Raw genomic sequence first — 18437 nt, 5'->3', positions numbered from 1 at the left:
AGCGTGGAATTGACATTTGAAGCGTTTCTCTAAAATGACATGTACTAAGCGTTTTCTTGCTATTTGTTATCGACAATGTTTGTTGTTAGAAGTGGTGCGGTAAAGTTAAAGCTATTTACCCGAAGTTTTAATAATTTTACGCGCTTTCACAGCACTGCAAATAGTCACATAGTTGTAGGAATCAATTTGCCGCTATGTGGCACATATGTTCAACGTACAACGGCCGTGTGGTCTCCAGGCACGAAAGGTGTTCTCAGCGGCTCGTCAGTGGTAAACAACAATCACAACATTGTGCAAGCGCGATGGAATTCCACCGATGAACAGTCTTCCCGGCAACGGATGCGTAAGCCTCTTATGCTAATGGATTTCCCGCAACTGGTGTGGCCTTCGGTGATAAAAACCATCCGGAACTGGATAATGGTTCACTTCATTATCAAACCGTACTTTGACCGCGAGTTTGCGCTTCCCGATTTCATTTTGGGAGCGAAACAAGCATTGCAGGTATGTTTGTGTCCGATCATAACTTACACGAAACTTAATGGTCATAAAAACTTACAGGTCGTATCTTCATCGCTTGCCGGCGGAGAAGTAAAACAACTAGAAGGATTGGTTGACCGGGCCGCAATAGCCGATCTAAAGCAGTCGATTTCTAAAATGTCCGTTGCCGAACGATATGACGTACAAGTGGACAAAGAAGATGTATACTTCTCGTTTCCCTATCAAGTCGGTGTGATGTTTGACGAATCGAACGATGATAGTCAGAAACGGTTCGTCGAAATTACAATGGTTTTTCACGTGCTAAGAGGTCTTAAAGGGATGATAGAACGTGGGGAAACAGTGCCGCTGAACGTGGGGTAAGGAAGCTTGCTTTTCTAACATACATATTTAAACTATTGTTCATTGTTATCTTGCACAGCGTCCTTCCAGAGTTCCGGGACAAAATAAGCATCTGCAATTATCGATTTATCAAGGAATTTACCAAAGGCGTCGACTCGGATTGGACTGTCAACGTAGTGAACCATTTCAAGCCAAGTGACTACGTTGAAGAATGACCGTACCGATCGGTCCATATACACCACAAAACACCTCAACCAGGATTACGATGGGAACCAGCGCCGCAAATGCATCCTGCATGTAGAAACAATAAAGAAGACAAATGTTTATGTCCCCTCTGAGGATGATTAGTGAAGCAAAAAAACGAAGTGATAAGTGACCATTCGAGTGTTATCTCTGATGAGAAATTAAAGACGATGTTGTGATAACTGTCCAAATGATTTGTCCAGCAGAAGGTTGAACTGGCTCCATCTAGCTTCGTAACATGTAAAGTGATTGAACATTGCTAGTGAATTTCCGTTTATCTATATGTTGAACAAAATAGATTTTGTGTTGAATAATTTTGACTGTAACTTATCTTCGTGACCTAGAACAGTCACAGAGTTCATCAAACCCATCCGGGAGCAGAGTAATGCATGGTTATTCTTATCACACCGCTACCCAAGTCCAAGGACTGCTCTTTGAAAGCTAGAGTAGCGGACCTCGAAGAACAACAGATGTTCAGCTTTATTAGTAACAGTTTTACTCAATTACTTCTGTTGCAAGTGCATTTGCGGTTCATTGAATTGCAAGTCGGACTAGCCGGACAAGTCGGTTCTTGCATCATTTACTTACGCTGTCTGGCTAGATTACCCCTATCAGAAACTTCACCTGTCGACCGATGCATATACACAGTATGGCCCAGTTCCGCGTACAAAACTCGTAGTACATTATCTTGCAATTGTTGCCACTTTTAGTGATTGTAATCATTAGCGAGCTGCGTATAGTAAATATATATCATCACACGCTTTCTCATGCGCAAAGATCGTGACTGAAGAAGACCGCTGGAAGCTCTTGAAAGACTACAGCAAGGACAAACATTTCTAAACATGATTACAACACAGCAGCAATTCACACAATCTTTGCAATGTGTGACCCACTAACGACACGCGTCTGGTGGCGTATGTAACATTATATACTTTCTTTTTTTATTTAAGCACGGTCCTGATACCAATACAAGTGGATGGGAGAGGAACATCATTCTACTTCTAACATTACGCTAGTCGTAGTGAAATGATTTTTGCACTAGCATTTTTGTCCGAGGGACAGCTGTAATGGAAAGTGCTGTGATGGATCGTTGCAAAAAAAAAAACAACCACACTGATTATGTCTTCCGCGAGCTTACATAGGACAAATACCATTAACATCAGCTGTATATTCTCTCGACCACACTGATCGGTGATAATGTTCCTCTCTGCAGCTGATAAGAAGCAAGCCGTGGGTCCTCCCTGGTTGGAACGAGCCCAGTACCGGCCGGGCTGTTTCAATTCGTTCAAACGCCTCGTACCGAGCGGTTGTGCGGTTCCGCAGCATCGCGGCTCATTTTAGCTACCGAAACCGGCAGATTGTGCGTAGTGACTAGTGTGTGTGCAATTTGTGGTTAATTAAACTTAAAGATACAAATAGTACCATCGTCTGTCAGAACCAATGAAACTTCGGGAACAAAGTCGAAAGATCAATGAGTCAAGGTGATATCAACCAATTGACGCTTGAAGTGTGATAATTTTAGCAGCAGCTACAATCTTGCTGCAATAAATCTTCACCAGTGTGTTCTGATCAATCACCATCATTTGATAATGACAGGATCATTTCTCTGAAGCCCAGCAAAGCCATCAGGTAAGTTGTGTACCAGTTTTCAAATCTCGCTGAGCAATTAGCACCCATGTGAACCAAACGTGACAGACCGCGTTGTTGAACCAAGGATATGCCATTGTTTTCACACACGGCGTACGACTTGCGAATGTGTCGATTCTCTGTATAGGGTACTTGTGTTTATTTGAGGCTTGTAAAAGCCCACTGATAATGTCGACCGACGAACCGCGCTTATCAAAATGCTTGGCGCGAGTCGTGTACCAACAGAGAGGATCGCAAAGTAGTTTGAACCGGTTATAACTGACGAAAATGTCGGGATTTCATTTTCGTGCGATCAGTTTGGCAATGATTCTGCATTACTTATCTGTTTTCCCATTAGCCAGATTGCCGTGCAAATGTAACCGGACAGGAACCGCTCTATACGTACCAAGCTTTCGTCAATTGTTTAACATAATCTTGCGAGAAAAAAAAACGATGTACACGGGAAGAAATAGAAATTTGGAGCTGAAACTTTGCGCTTAAAGGATAAAAAGTGATCAAGCGTTTTCGAAACTAAAGTCTCACTTCGATTCGACCTGCAAAGCGTCGATAACCTGTATCGATGAGTAAATATCGGTAAAGTGGAAGTGAATTGAGTCTGAACTGACTTCATCAACAAGCAGGTCAAGTTTCCTTTTTCGGATAGTGCTCTCGTCTCGAGCAAGTAGCTCAATCACTACATTACATTTTTTGTTGTAGAGCTAAAGGAACGCATTGATCCGATCGTAATCGTGTCCTCATGTCACGAGAATTAGCGCGCGGAACTTCTAGCCTAGACTAAAGTACCCTTAACAACTGAGTTACAATGATTTCCGTAATTAATGACTGCCTCAAGCCTGTTTCTGGAAGTATGATCAACTTGAAATCAATCAACGCTTAATAAAACGATCTTGCCTGTAAACCCTTGCAAGCACTTGATGGGATGTGAATGAAACGCAGTTCAAGGAAACGCATTTGCCAAAACAAACCATCCAAAAGTTACTCCCAAGGACGTTCGCTTACGGTGCAGCTTATCACCGTTTGTTGTGGGTTCGGTTGACCATTACCGGTCCGAGAGGTTATCTTTAAAAACCGGACATTGGGCCAAACACTGTACAACTGTATAGAATCGTCGTCCATGCGAATACATTGGTTTAAATTGAAAAACATTCGCCACAAAAGCAAGTAAATGCACATTGAACTCTACATCCCATATTCATTACACCAGTCACTTACCACTCCAATCGAAGAGTATTTTCTCCTGTACAAACACCTTCTCCCGTTGACCTTGATGCAATTAGTAACAGCAACGTTAACTAACCGATTAAGCAGGAAGTTCAACCAACTTGCATGCATCCCAACGATATAGTCACACCTTCTTTGACCCGGCAGCGAATTGCACTCCTTCCTCTTGGAACACGATCAGATGCGAGAAGGCGGAAAACGATTCATCACCCGCGCGTGTTTGCGTGTACGCGAACTGTGTTGGAAAGAAAGACGAACCGATCGGAATAATGAACGTCAGGCTGCAATTTATCGCACACTTAACCGTCTGGCCAGTTTCTTTGCATCGCTTGTCGCGAACCGGTTCAAACGGCATCAGTTGTAAGAAGATGCGTCGCGATAATTAATCGGCAGTGCCGTGTGTAATTGCAAGGCGTTTAATTGTTTAATGTGTGTTCTCTCAACACCTTGCTACTGATTGGCTAAACAGTAGCTCAATCACGATACGAAAGAAAATTATTAATTTTATAAAGTTTTTATACTACTTTAGACGGTTTTTTTTGTTTGTTTTTGCTCAGCCCATGCTATGGATGCCCAGCCAAACTATGGATATGTACTCTTTTCACCGCGAAGGAGACGTGCATAATCATCGCTAAAATGATTCGGTTGTTTCTGTGCCCCTCATTAGTGAGTCATTTACGTAGTGAAGTAACATTTCAACAGCTCTTACAGTCTGTCTGGCAGTTGAAGTAAATGATGGAGCATATATGTACCTTCTTTATACCTTCAACCTGAAAGCAAAAACAGAACACCTTAAAGATAAGCAACGTTCTCGGCTTAATCGTGTGTAATCTTCTCAGGACGTCTCTTCAGGTCGAGTAGAGAAAAAAATGGTTTCACTTTAACTCTGTTTGCTGATTACTACGCATCCAATCGATGGAACGGTCAAATGAAAGGCACTACAGATCGGGAAGATCGCGAACGATCTTTGTCTCCTGTCGTGACGGTGTTTCGTCAAACAGCCCAGGACACGAAATGTGATCGTGCTGCTTTAATCCAGGCATGATTCAACGTGCCCGATAACAAGGATTTTAAGTGTCCAATGGAATTGGAAAGATGGTGCCATCAGCATTGCACACGGCTTGTACGCAAGTTACTTGCAAAGGGAATAGCTCCCGAAGAAGAGATCCCTAGGGGTTGATTCGTTTCAAGGTGAAAAAGACTTATGTGCTTCTACTAGCAGGCTGTTGATGTACGGTAGTATCGTCAACATTTGCCACTGTGTAGCACAGAAAACGCTAACGTGCGCAAGTGATTAAGCATAATCGTGACGGAGCGCTCACTTTTATCAAATCGACCCAACCGCTCCAACCGCTGACGAACAATGAAGGTAGACATACGGACAACGTGAAAAACGTGACCTGATTCATAATGCTTGCGCCATTGTGGAACGGTTCAGACCTTCCTCGCTGGAATTACCGTTTTGTTTCCCCAAAGATTGATAACTGTAGTCCCTTCTTTAGCGCCATCGGTCTGGGAGCTACCACATTTGATAAATTTCCTTTGTACGATGGATCAATCTGCAGAACTCATGGCACATCCTCAAAAAGAAGGTTACTCTGTGTTATACTCTGTCGCCATACTTTGTTGTTTTGGTGCATTTTGATTGGGACTTTTCCTACTCTTCTAAAGGGAGCATCGAAGATCAGCTCCAATCAGCATTTAATGCGCGAGTCAAAACGTCGTCTACTGTGCCAGCTCATGCCGGTGATAAGCATAACAGCCGGCTTCAAGCGGCTACTAGTTTTTTCTAGTATATGCCGCTAAAGGGCCATTACAGGGCCACGTTGTTTACGTTTGCCCGAAACCCGAGTAATTGTGGAATAACTTGGCGGTGGTTTGGGGAACAGATAGCGGGTGAATGTTATTGTCAGTTGGACGCATTGGGGTAGGTGTTTATGGCGATTCTATTATGCGATTTAGCTTGTTTTCAACATTTGTAACGAATTGGGACAATGACATAACGACCCAGACCAGGACTTTTTTTATTTTTACATGGTAGACGACCACTGCTCAACTGCGTGAGAATACTTGGGTATTTTAATTCACACAAAACCACCGGTAGAACGCATTAGAATTTAATTAGTTTATCCTGACTCGATCATGATCCAAGCACGATCCTGTAAACAACTTATGTCGCAAATTATACATGCACCCTTTTACATCTCAACCCCAACCCATCTTCTCATTCCCGAGGCATAATCTGTACAAAACGATATTCAGTTTTTTACACCTGTGTTCCGGTCCTATACCGTGGGTTTTGTGTATCTCTTTTTTTCTCACACAGTCCTAGATCACTCTTTACTACAAACGTTTCAAAAACAGCATCCCAGGAGTTTGCAGCTCCTCTGTGCTCTTGTACATTTCTTCCTCAAACTTGCCATGGATCGCTGATCACAAACATGGATAAAATCAATGGTTTGCACCGTATGTGCGTTCAGTATCATAGTTCAGTTGTCGAGCAATATCTCGTGTGTGTCTCTCTTTCCTATATTAGTCGAACTCGTAGAAGCTTCTTAGCCAAAGTGAGACGTTAAGTTGAACAAGTGGAAGCAAACGTGCTGTGTTGCACGTTTTTTTGTCTTTTAATTTCTTCCGCTTTTATTAAGCGCGCGCGCCAAACTCGTTTAGTTGCTCAGATAGCTTAGAACTTGATGTTCTTCTAGCGACTGGAGAACGTTGTGTTAAAATAATTGAGACCAGTACATAAAGGTAGTGCCCACGCTTAGGAAGTAATTTAGAGTCGTGTCTCGAACAAAGTGCAACCCTTAAACATTTCATTATTGGAGCATTGTTTGTAAAGGTATAAAGAAGCTACAGTATTAAAGTTGGATGTTAAAACATTTTCAAAGTAGTGAACAAGTTGAAACTGTTCAAAGCAGTGGACAGTTGATCGCAATTAGAAACGACTAACTTTGGAAGGAATACAAAAATTCTTTCCCTTGAGGAATTCTTAGCGCATGTTGATTGACAGTTGATCGTCACTCAACAATCGTAATTCATTAGTGGAGCCATTGTATAATCATAACTCCTTGTGGTGACTAATGCGACCTAATGCACTTATCGTGATTGATCGAAGCGGGCCCCTCACTGAAATCGGGACCTGATCGGTGGACCAGAATTGCAAACGCCCGGGATCGTGACGAAGATTGGCCGATGTGTCGCCAATAAAAAGAACAAACAAACATTCATAGCGAACCTGCATTCGTTACAACATCGATTATTGAATTCGTGCCTTGTCGTGCCGTGGGTTTTATTTCGTGTGACGTAAGGTGAATCTTGATGCAATATCGAATCAATTAAATACGATCAAGTGCAAAAAGCAGCAGTTTGTAGCAAATAGGGACTCGGTTCCATCGAGAAATATATCATTTAGAATAGAAAAATGCACCAGTAAAGAACGAATAATTTAAAGTATCTCTAGTGGACGATCGTAAACAAACGTTCCGTGAGTGAAAATCGTGTAAATTTGCCATCCTTCCACGTTTGGTGTGCGCGCGTTATTTTTTCTCTTTATTTTCGGCGTATGGCGAAACGACCGGAACCACGATTTACCGTGTCGCGTTAACCAAGAAACGACCTTGATCTTGGGAAAGTATCGTGCGCCCGAGAAACGAAACATCTGGGCGGCCGGTTATTCTGCTGCCCCCTTACAGTTCGCGTCCATTGGCCCGAGAAGACCTGTACGCGTCCCACTTCTTTTCGAACCGAGTCCGAAATACTACGGCGAACAACATCAGCAGCAACAAACACTCCACACTGCACAGTGAGCAAAACAAAAAGTACGCGTGTAAGCTAGATATCCCCGCACGGACGCGGGGCCACATAAGAAGACCGGCAAAACGTAGATCGCGCTAGATCGTGTTCGTTGGATAGTGCTCACACTGCTGCCAGTCACTTGTGGGCCGTCGTTTAGCGAACATCACATGCGAACCACTTCGCATTCGATCGAAAAGCAAATCGCGTGCGTAATCCAATAACGAAAAACATTTTTCAAACAAACCGGTGGAAAAGACGTGACTAATTGAAGTGAAACTGGAGCAAGAAAAGTTATTTCTTTCCTTCCTTCTTGCTTGTTCAGGACACCGAAAACACTGATTGACAGTACTGTGATCGGTTGGGTAAAGTGAATAGAGTGTTGAGATTTTGTTTTATCGGTAACTACATTTACTTCGATCACCAATAACCGATCACGCGAACGTGATGGATCTGCTCCCAGTGGGCCGGTTTGGCCCGAAGGCTCTGACGGAGAAAATGGGCACCATCTCGCGGATGCTGCCAGACGGTTCGGTCGGTTTCCTTCGTGGCAACTGTCGCAAAGACTCGTTCCCCGATGGTGCGGTCCTGGCGACCCATCGTGCACACCCAAGCGCTACCGGTACGCACGGTGAGGCGAGAAACGATGACGACGAAATCGACCTGAGCCGGTTCGCCAGTGAAAAAGATACACGTGCGTACTTTAAGCGAAAGTTGGCCATCTTCGAGGCGTCTATGATGACGCCGGTCGCGGCCAACAGACGGCTGGCAGCAAGGAAGCTGGAAATGGAGGGCAGTTTCGGTGAGCCGTACCCGCCCGAAAGTACCGGACCGATCGACGAATTGGATTGTATTCCGCCTCGACAACTACTCATGTACTTGGTAAGGTACGTATAACCAAGGGCAGCAGTGTTTTTGAGACAAATCGGACAGGTGCCTCCCCGACTGATACCACAGACTACGGTGGTGATCAGTTACCAGCAATAATTGTGGCAATGTGATCAAATCCACAAAGAGAAAGGGAAATAAACCAGCAAAGAAATGTGCGACCCTGTAGCCATTCTTACCCTTTTTGCTTAGAACTGCCGCATGAGAGAGATTGTCAAGTGTGAAGGTGCTTTCCATGTACTTCTGGAGTGCTGATGCCAATCGTTTGTCTCGTCGTCGGTGGCAATGATGTGCACATCCGCTTGGTAATAAAAAGCGAATGATTAAACGGCATTTTGCCATCAGCGAGAAACAGTTTTGTAAGGAAACGGTACAAAGACAAAACGACGTCACCGTGCGTGGGGACTCATTTCATGAAAGGGAAGTTGGGTATTTTCCGTGCTTTGTTGATAAAAGATGTGTCGTTAGATTGCTAACAGTTTGTACGACGGATTAGTGCGATTGATGGAAGGTGAAAGATTAACTCACCCATCCTCGCAGATGCGTTTTGTTCTCATTATATTTTATGTACCCCGTTTTCCATTGTGTAACTGTAATTCGTGTAATGGCTTAATGCGCTATAACGAACGAATTGCAGCATAAAGATTCCTGACAAGCACATCGGCAAGCGCGCACTATTGCCTTTATGTTTTGTGCTTCACATTCACCCACAGCGAAGTAAGCGCATGTGCGACAGCCGCGTAGCAACAGTACGGCGTTATGCAGCGGGTCATTCAACGGGCTCGTTGGTCTAGGGGTATGATTTTCGCTTAGGGTGCGAGAGGTCCCGGGTTCAAATCCCGGACGAGCCCACCTTTCCCGATGCTTTTTTGTCGCTGTTTTTTATTGCCTTTGTGCTGTGATTTGTCACGTTTCGCAACAACTGCGTCGCTACATTTATTTTCTACTTGTTGAAAACGATATTTTTATGCGGTCTCGCTGACTAACATCGTCACCAATCGACAAACACCGGCAACCAACCGTGAACAGTATTGCTTATGATTCTATTCTGCTTCATATTAGGTTTAACGCGGTTACATTTTTTGGAGCATAGAAGAATTTAAGCGTTGCTAGAATATACACCATACGATGAATTTACTCACCCATCCTAGGATATGATTGATTCGAATCATTAATTCTTTTGTACTACTCAGTCGACCGTGCATTACGATTTGCAGGCACAATCTTACAACCAAATGACGTCTTTCGGTGTTTTCAAGAAGCTTCCAAAAATAAAACAAACTAAAATTAATTATTTATCATAGAAAAAAAACCCACCGTCAAGTTGAAAGGTCCCGAAAGTTATAAACAAACCGTGCTGCTGTGTCCTCTTCGTCGTCATAGTACGTGTTAGATTTGTTTGATAGAATTATTACTGTAATGGCATTTTAATTAGAATGGAATGGTAATGGTATTCGTATGGTATGGGAATATTTCTGCAATATTTCGGTTGTTTGTTTTTATCATTATCATTTCATTTGCAATACTTCCACAAGGTGGGTAGGTGGGTGTGTTGGAAAAGGGAATAGAATGCTTCCAGAAATAGGCCCCTAACCGGATTAGGTTGGAATTAGGTGAAGCAGAAAACCTGTAAACAAATTCCAAACAAACAGGTCCAGAAGGGTGACAAACATAAGACGCAATAGGATTTATGCAAATCTTGACCTGTACTAGAGGGCGCGCTAATCGGACATCATTGTTTGGGCTAATATTTTGATCAAGATCATTAACCTTTCCGGCGCTAAAGTCACACGATCGTTGAATGAATGTTTCTTTCTACCGGCAGAATTGACACTGTTTACCAGTCTTTTCATTTTCGTGAGCTAAAAAGTAATAAGGAGCTTTTACCGAACACAAAACAAAACACAATAAAAATGACATCATGCAGCAGGTTGTTAATAAAAGCATCGGATATAATATATTAACGCGCTACCCATTCTACCAGCCATTTATCGTATCGAGGCTGTTCAGCTTGGCGATTAGTTTAATTGATTTATTTGGTTGTGTTTACCGTTGACCATTGTGATGAACATTCATTTAAATCTTTTTGTTATTTATATCTCAACCACCGGCGGTTTCATTATAATTTTTTATCGTTTTGAAACAAAACAACAAGAGAGGGAAGGTTTTTTTTCTTGTTTCTTGTTTTGTCCCGATTCTCAACAAACAATCGACGTCTTTCAGTCCAAGACGCAAAACCTTTGCTACTGGCAAGGTTTTCTTCCTGGCACGCTGACTAATGTTGTTAACTTTACCTTAGTCATTTCGGGATACTCTTCCATACGATTGGGTTCTTCCGTTTTCCGTCCTTTGCTCTCACCGAGGAGCTTTTTGTGCGTCTTGTAAGGAAGCTTTGTGACGAGTCATTGGCGGGAAGCTTTTTACTTAAAAGGGTCTTTTAGTAAGGAGTGGTTCCTACTATTTTGCATGCTCTTGCAGATATTGGACCCTGAACACGTGTTTGCTACTTCTTCGATCGCGACCAAGATCCCACGGAGGTTCGTATCTTTGCGTAAACAACTGGGAATCGGTCAATTTGAAGGTCACCTGCGTTAGATGACTTCGACGATGCACGTTGACCAAGGGTTCAGATCAAAATGGAAGATAGACACAACCGTTACCAGTAGAACAAAAAAAAATTATATCTTTTCTACCCCTTTGGCAGCGAAGTTTGAATCCATCGCTTCCGTCTTGGGCGAATAGAATTTATTACGCTTTGTGTGGTTTTGATTAGAATAGAACACGACGCACAACCAACATTGTTTACCATCGCGTTTCGACCGTTATGCCTCTGACTGATGTTAGAAAGAACTTTTAGCCATATGGAAGCATTAGATCGAACATTCAATCGTGGCTGAAGATCGAACATTCAATCGTGACTGAAGATCGGGATCGGGAAGTAGGAGACGGTACTGTACGAGAATTTACCACGTTTTCCCCCCTTCCACAGCTCAAGGCATTGATTTCCCGATCTATAACGGTACACTCATACCACGATCGTTAATCAAAAATGCATCCACGGAAGAAATGCACCGATCGGATCGATGCATCACCGAGCGCTGCTACGAGCGGCAACGCGTCTCGGTGCATGTACCTGTAACGCTGCGAAAACGAAGGGTGAAAGGTGCAGTAGTGTCCGTTACGGAAGCGGAATGGGAGATGCAAATTACAGTTAGAGCAGGGCGGATTGGTCGCCCGCAACCTTGACGATATTTTGCAAGATCGCTTGCCTCCAGCCAGCGGACACAGTCGACCATTCTTCCGAAATGTGTTACTCGTGGTCATAAAAATAAATTACAACTATGCCCATGTTCGCACGATCACAGAGCGGTCCTTGAAATGGCTGGATGGGATGCAATCGGCGAAACCGGACCGGGCAATTGCTCATGGTGCATTTTCTATGTCGTACCTTGAGTTATTTTTAAACCCTAATTACCATCCCGAAAATATTCGTGCACGTTTCGATGGAAAGTGCTCTTAACTAGGCAGTCACTTATTAAATTCATAATTTTCTTTATAACACAGAAGGTCACAATTTAATTGTTTAAATAAGTAAAATAAATATTTATAAAATAAATTTGAAAACTTCATCACCAAATGGACCAAACATGACAATGGACAATGATTAAGCATTCAAAAGTTAGGCTTTTTTTCTTTTGTTGAGTTGTATCATTGTGCCTAAATAACCACTTGTGATATACTGATAAAAAAATTGTATTTGAACCGAAGCAGTTTAAATCGATCAGTACGACACAAAAACCGGTTCCGAAGCCTGGCTGTATGCTTCACGAGTACGAACGTACTTGTGCTTCCCCTTACACATATCCGTATGGCGCCCTGGCACGCCATTGCGTTTTGGTGCACCACCGCATTGCATAGCCCTTCACAGTTTGACGCACTAAACCATTCGTTCGTAGGTTCGTGATTGCGATCTTCAGGTCGTGACCTAGGTCATAACCCCTACCTTTCAAACAGGTGCCGATCGTGCTACTAACACCGGTGATCCATGTATCATAACGGACGGGATTATTAGGCAAGCACAACATCGCTCCAGTTCCGGTCGTTTCGCGCACGTTCCAATGGCCTGCACTGCAATCAAAAATTTGGAATTCCCTTTCGGTCGATATTGCGTCATTATGTGCCGCTCTAGTGTACGATTGATTACTTTTGGAAACATATTCGTTAGATGTTGTGTGTATTTCCCATTTAGCAAACCATTCACTTTCGTGCACTGGGTGATCGTTGATGACCGATGTCATCTGTTTGATGGACAACACTACACGCGACTTAATGATCGATCCGAATAAATGTGAAGGTTCAGTGGACGGTCGGGGCATTGACATGATCCTGTAGCAACATTTGTGCTACTACCGTCCGCATGCTTTTCCGGAAGCTGCGGAAGTAGAACAGGTGTTTGGAGTATTCCTAATGTTAATAGCGGAACGTTTTATTGTACATTGGGGTTGCTTCCTAGAGGTAGTAGTAATGATCATTGCAAAGAATCTTAGGTAGTAATTTATTTTGGAGTAAACTAAAAAAAGTGTTTTTCGATTGCCACTTCTACGATGCTTAGGTAAAGAATGAACAGTATATTCTGTAAATACAAGTTTTATTCACATTAATATGTAATAACATAACAAAACAAAATTTTATTAAAAATTTACTCGCCTGAGGATGTATTGTAATGGCAATACCAAGAAGAATTATTCCTTTCCAAAATGGTTGCATAAAATGCAGATCGTAATGAGTACAAATTAAACTGCTGTGTCTTTATACTAGATTGATCTGATCTTGTAAAAATTGCTATCTTGTTATTGTACATACGTTAACGCGAGACAAATGTTTTCGTCACTATTGGTTCACATACATGCTTATTGTTACGTTTTTAAATTAACTTTACAAATTTTGTGGTTTTCATAGATTAACGTTACATTACTTTCCGTAAACAGCACGCTGCAAATAAACGAGAAGAAACAAAATCAATTAAAGCGAACGCGACTCACATAGAGTATAAAAACGTCGCTCATCTCCCGCCAGAATGGATCTTCTCGTTCGAACGACTTGGGTATTTACGACGAAGCGTTTCAAAAATTTGCTCCTCATTCCAAGGTAATTGTTAGGACATACTAAAGTGATTGTTTTAGGAAGTTAAACGTTTTACATTTAGAGTGAAATTCGGACGGAACATTTATTATCAATAGCTTTTCTCGTGGTTGCGTGTAATCCTTCGTGTTTGCGTGTGTATTTATGACTTGAGCGAAATCAACGGCATTTAGCATTCGAATCGTACCGGTTCGCCTGGGGCGAAAGTTTGAAATGTTTCCATTGCTATGCAACTGTCAAACTTCGGCTTCGTTCGTCCGCCGTCAATCGCATCGTTCAAGCGGATGATGTAAACATGAGCTGTGTCAAAGCAGCACATCGGATTCTTCTTGCGGTGCAGAAACACGGTCAACTCGGTTCGTAGCTCGATGAGAAGGAAGATCGGCCGTGTGTTGACTACTGTCGTGCGTGTGTGTGCGTACTTGTGGAATAGGAAAAGGTGCAATAATAATCACTATCGACGTTTACTTAAAAATCAAAATAAAGTTCATGTTGGTGAAATCGGTGTGCTTGTTGCGAATACTCCACGGAACGGAGCTCCATCTCCGAAGTGTGATTGTGGCTTGATTGTTTGGGTTGTTAGTTTTTTGTTTTTGTCGTCTCGAAACAGTTCCACTGTTCCACTACGCAGTTTGTGCAGTTTCGATGTAATAGCGGACATTGTAAGGACACGCAGGACAACGCCTGCCACTGATTGCGTAGAACTTTGGGAAAGGTTTATTTTTTCTGTGTGCCAAATAAAGGTTCAGCTTTACTTCATACCAGCCGTAACGAATGTTGTAATCAGCCGTTGTTTTGTTGCAAATTCGTTTACGAGTTACGATACAACAGACGATCAAATCGCTGTATCTCACGATCCCTGTTAAAAGTTAGAACTTAGTTTCATATTCATCCTAAAACTAACATTTCATCGATCAAACATGGAACTATAATTGCACCAGCGCAAGTAAATGTTGTTTACAGCTCACCTTAAAAAAACACACTCCCACACACTCTCTGGCCTGGGTCGGTTGTTTTGCCTTGACCTTCGAATTCTGTTGGTCCTGCCAATTTTATGAGTATTTTATATTCGCTTTACTATGAGAAACCTTTTCTCACGAAATATTTTATCTGTGTTTCCAAACCTTATTTATTATACAACCATTCTTGTTATTTAATTTTTTGATATTTTACCATGCAGAAAACAGCACATTGAATTGTGTGGATGTACTTGTATTCGGTTTATTTACATGGTTAATTTTGGTCAATTTTCACGATCGTGATCAACACGATCCAACGCTTTCACTGGGTAGGATTTTTAAAACACAACCTGCTTTTACGTCTGGTTGTTAATTTGCAAAATTATCACATTTTGGCACACCCCACCCAATGTGTATGAAGCGCGAAAATTCAGAAATCAACTTAAACTTAAGCTTAAAAATCAAATCTGTTCGTTTAGAAGATGTTTGTAAAAATAGGAAACTGTTTGTCTATTTTCAACGGTAACGATAGCCCAGCTAACTATTAGTTGCCTGCAAACCGGAATCGGATGTATTCATACAAACAGTTATCGATTCGTCTGCGCGCCTGTTGTAGACGTCGTGGCGTTGGCGATAATTATTTGCATATTTTAAGCAAAAGATGTTGTTTACCTTTTTTCATAGAAAGTCTCCCGAATCGTGATAACCGTAGTATCATTTAAACGGGGGTCACTGAATTATATTACTAGCGCATCTTACTGGAGGATCTACATAGATCGGCAAGCAACACCACCTCCCACTCCCACTCTGTTTGCTGTAAGGTAGAATATGCGCGCACGCTATCATAGATCATCCAGAACCGTGTTTGGTACGTGTTCGTCTAGCAGTGCGATCGTACGGTTAGTGCCGGTTTGGTTGTCGGAGAATTCGGACGTTTCGCATTAATCGCAAAGGATGTTAGATACGGACAGTGACATTCATCTTACCGAAAAGCCATCCTCCGTCCGTGGAGGTGTGCCAATGAATGGGGCACTGAAGAAAAGTCATCTACAGCGGGTGATGCTGCAAAGGTAGTGGGCGCTTACCACGCACTGTAGTTATATGTTTTGTTGAACACCCATCATTAAATTAACAGTGTATAGGCGTAAGATTTACAGTATTATAAAGTGTAACGTTTATTTCTTTTTTCACTCTCACACAGAATGGGCTCATTCACGTCCGCTCCCCAAATCAAAAACGTGGACTATCAGGATGATAAGCTGGAAATTACCGATGGTATGTCCGTACCGGATCTCGTCGATTACTGCCGAATAGCACGTGGTGACGATAGACCACCGCTGGTTAAGCGCAAATTTCTGAAACCAGTCGATCACATAAACAGGACCGATCTTACAGATGGGTTCAAAATGCTCCACCTAGATTCTATATCCAAGAGTAAGTGAGAACCATGCCTGCGAATGATTATTGCCAAAGGGAAATGGCAAGTGGATCTAATTGAAGCTTCTCTTTCGTTTTCAGCATGCAGCGAACCATCACTGATCGCTTCACAGCTACGAATATTCCAATGGAACATGCTCTCACAAAGTAAGCAAGGTGATCCTCCACCTCAAAACGGAGCTTAAACTGATCTTCTTTCTGAACTGTTGGCGGTGTTGATTGACGCAATCGGTTGATTTGCTTTTTTTTGTAGCGCTCGGTATGCACAATGACGGATTCGTACGGTGCCCGTTGGAAGCACTGACGTGGGATTGTAGACGATATCAGCTTATTGAGGAAATTGTACAAAACGATCCTGACATCATCTGTCTGCAGGTACGGTTAGACGAGAACCATTTCCAAACGCTAGCCACGGTACTGAGTAACGGTTCATTTGTTTATTTTCTTGTTGTTTAGGAAGTGGATCACTTTAAATTTCTGCAAAAGATACTCAGCACACAAAACTACGAAGGCGTGTTCTTCCCCAAACCGGACTCGCCCTGTCTGTACATCAATGGTAACAATGGTCCGGACGGGTGTGCCGTGTTTTACAAAAAGGATCGACTAGAGATGGTTAACCATTTTACCCGCGTGCTGGAGGTATGGCGCGTACAAAGTAATCAGGTAGCGATAGCGGCTGTTTTGAGAACGCGTGATACGCGCCAAGAAATTTGTGTGACCACTACACATCTGAAGGCACGAAAAGGTGCATTGCTGTCGAAACTGCGCAATGAGCAGGGCAAGGATCTGCTATACTTTATCGATGGTATTGCGGAAAATCGGCCAGTAATTCTGTGCGGCGACTTTAATGCTGAACCGATCGAACCGATCTATAGTACGGTGCTAAACTATAAACCCCTCGGATTGGCTAGTGCGTATTCGGACCTGCTGGCCGAGGAATCGCAGGACGAGAACAATCAGAACGCACTAAATACGAAACCGGATGAGCGGTATAGCCGTAGCAGTATTGGATCAGCGCACAGTATCAACGACGAATGTGGACTTTCCAATGGTGTCAGGACGAAAGCGGAACAGTCGGCCGCATACGAACCACCGTACACCACGTGGAAAATTCGGGAAGAGGGTGAAGTATGTCATACGATCGATTATGTGTTTTATACAAAGGAAAAGCTAAAGGTAAGAAATACGGCTTCAGGTGGAAGTAGTACAGTGAAAGTAATATTCGTTTTTCTCGGTTTCAAATCAATTACAGGTAAAAAATTGTCTAATGTTCCCTTCCGGTGAAGAAATCGGCGTCGATCGCACTCCAAGCTTCCAATATCCTTCCGATCATTTTTCGCTCATATGTGACATTGAATTAAAGCCCGCAACGGATGATAGTCAATCGGGCGATTCCAACTCGATACCGAATCATCAGCTTTAGTTCTGAGCAGTACTTCCAGCGATATGGTATAAGAAGGAAAATGGCAAGCAGCAAGAGCACTAGTACCGGTGTGGGCAATCGGTTTTATGGATTTCTTCCATTTAAAGCCACTATGCCGTCAGATAGCGACAGTCTCCATTTAACTATGGAATTACCTAAAGTGTGTGCGTGTGAGTGGTCATTTAGTTAAGTGCTTTTAGTTTTATTTTTGTGATAGCTACTGTGATCGTGTAAACAATGCAGTGCATAACAGGTGTCAGACACAGAATTAAGCAAACAGGCAGGGTAGGATTTAGGTACAATCGATATAATGCGTTTTTTCTTTGGTTCCGTTTTTCTTTGCATTGAACTTTCCTTTTTATTGTACCATTAACTCGTATTTCTTTTGCCATAACAAATGTGTAGCCAGTTCAGATTGGTTTCGTTGTTGAGTTCTGGTTGCTCTCAGACGCAAACAAAAAACATAAAAGTGCAAACGACAAAGAAAAAAAACCCTCTATTGATCGAGGTTACCGCGTAGCCTCGCAACGAGACACATTGGAATACGTAAAACGACAGCAAAACAATGAATTAAAAATAACTCCACTTTCGATCTTTGGCATGGCCGGGGATGAAATTGGTGTACAAATTATCCGTATATTTATAACACAGATGTAGTAGCATTAGGTGCAGAATACTAATTTCCATACGATGACGAGCACGTTGAGAAGATTGTAATAGAGGCGGAAGAAAATTATATTTTCATATCACTTAGCAGTGGAGACGGATGCTGACCTAGTAGTGTGTAACGGTAATAATCTATTTATAATAAAACGTAAACATAATTTCTCCTGTCTGCTGTTGTT

General features: G+C 42.5%; 2 protein-coding genes and 1 non-coding gene across 11 annotated transcripts; all 3 read left to right on the top strand.

The window, feature by feature from the left end:
• The first annotated feature begins 50 nt into the window (after positions 1-50).
• On the top strand, positions 51-1175 carry LOC125760861 (m-AAA protease-interacting protein 1, mitochondrial). The gene is made up of 3 exons (XM_049421406.1): positions 51-501; positions 559-854; positions 917-1175. The coding sequence occupies exons 1-3, from the start codon at positions 76-78 to the stop codon at positions 1050-1052; spliced, it is 858 nt and encodes a 285-aa protein (XP_049277363.1). The 5' UTR covers positions 51-75; the 3' UTR covers positions 1053-1175.
• Positions 1176-2267: 1092 nt separating this feature from the next.
• On the top strand, positions 2268-18416 carry LOC125760850 (nocturnin). 9 transcript variants are annotated; one of them, XM_049421389.1, is made up of 7 exons: positions 2268-2709; positions 13620-13779; positions 15934-16166; positions 16251-16316; positions 16423-16544; positions 16626-17345; positions 17422-18416. In XM_049421389.1, the coding sequence occupies exons 2-7, from the start codon at positions 13709-13711 to the stop codon at positions 17590-17592; spliced, it is 1383 nt and encodes a 460-aa protein (XP_049277346.1). In that variant the 5' UTR covers positions 2268-2709; positions 13620-13708; the 3' UTR covers positions 17593-18416. The 9 variants fall into 9 exon arrangements, with proteins under 9 accessions (XP_049277346.1, XP_049277349.1, XP_049277340.1 ...); XM_049421384.1 differs by lacking the exons at positions 2268-2709; positions 13620-13779 and adding exons at positions 14081-14212; positions 15417-15802; XM_049421386.1 differs by lacking the exons at positions 2268-2709; positions 13620-13779 and adding exons at positions 14093-14351; positions 15417-15802.
• Positions 9411-9482, top strand: Trnap-agg (transfer RNA proline (anticodon AGG)). Its single transcript has one exon. It is a non-coding gene; the product is annotated as a tRNA-Pro (tRNA).
• Positions 18417-18437: the final 21 nt, after the last annotated feature.

This window comes from Anopheles funestus, chromosome 2RL (genome assembly GCF_943734845.2).
Source record: "Anopheles funestus chromosome 2RL, idAnoFuneDA-416_04, whole genome shotgun sequence".
Lineage (NCBI taxonomy): Eukaryota > Metazoa > Arthropoda > Insecta > Diptera > Culicidae > Anopheles > Anopheles funestus.
This window is presented reverse-complemented; position numbering and strand designations above follow the sequence as displayed.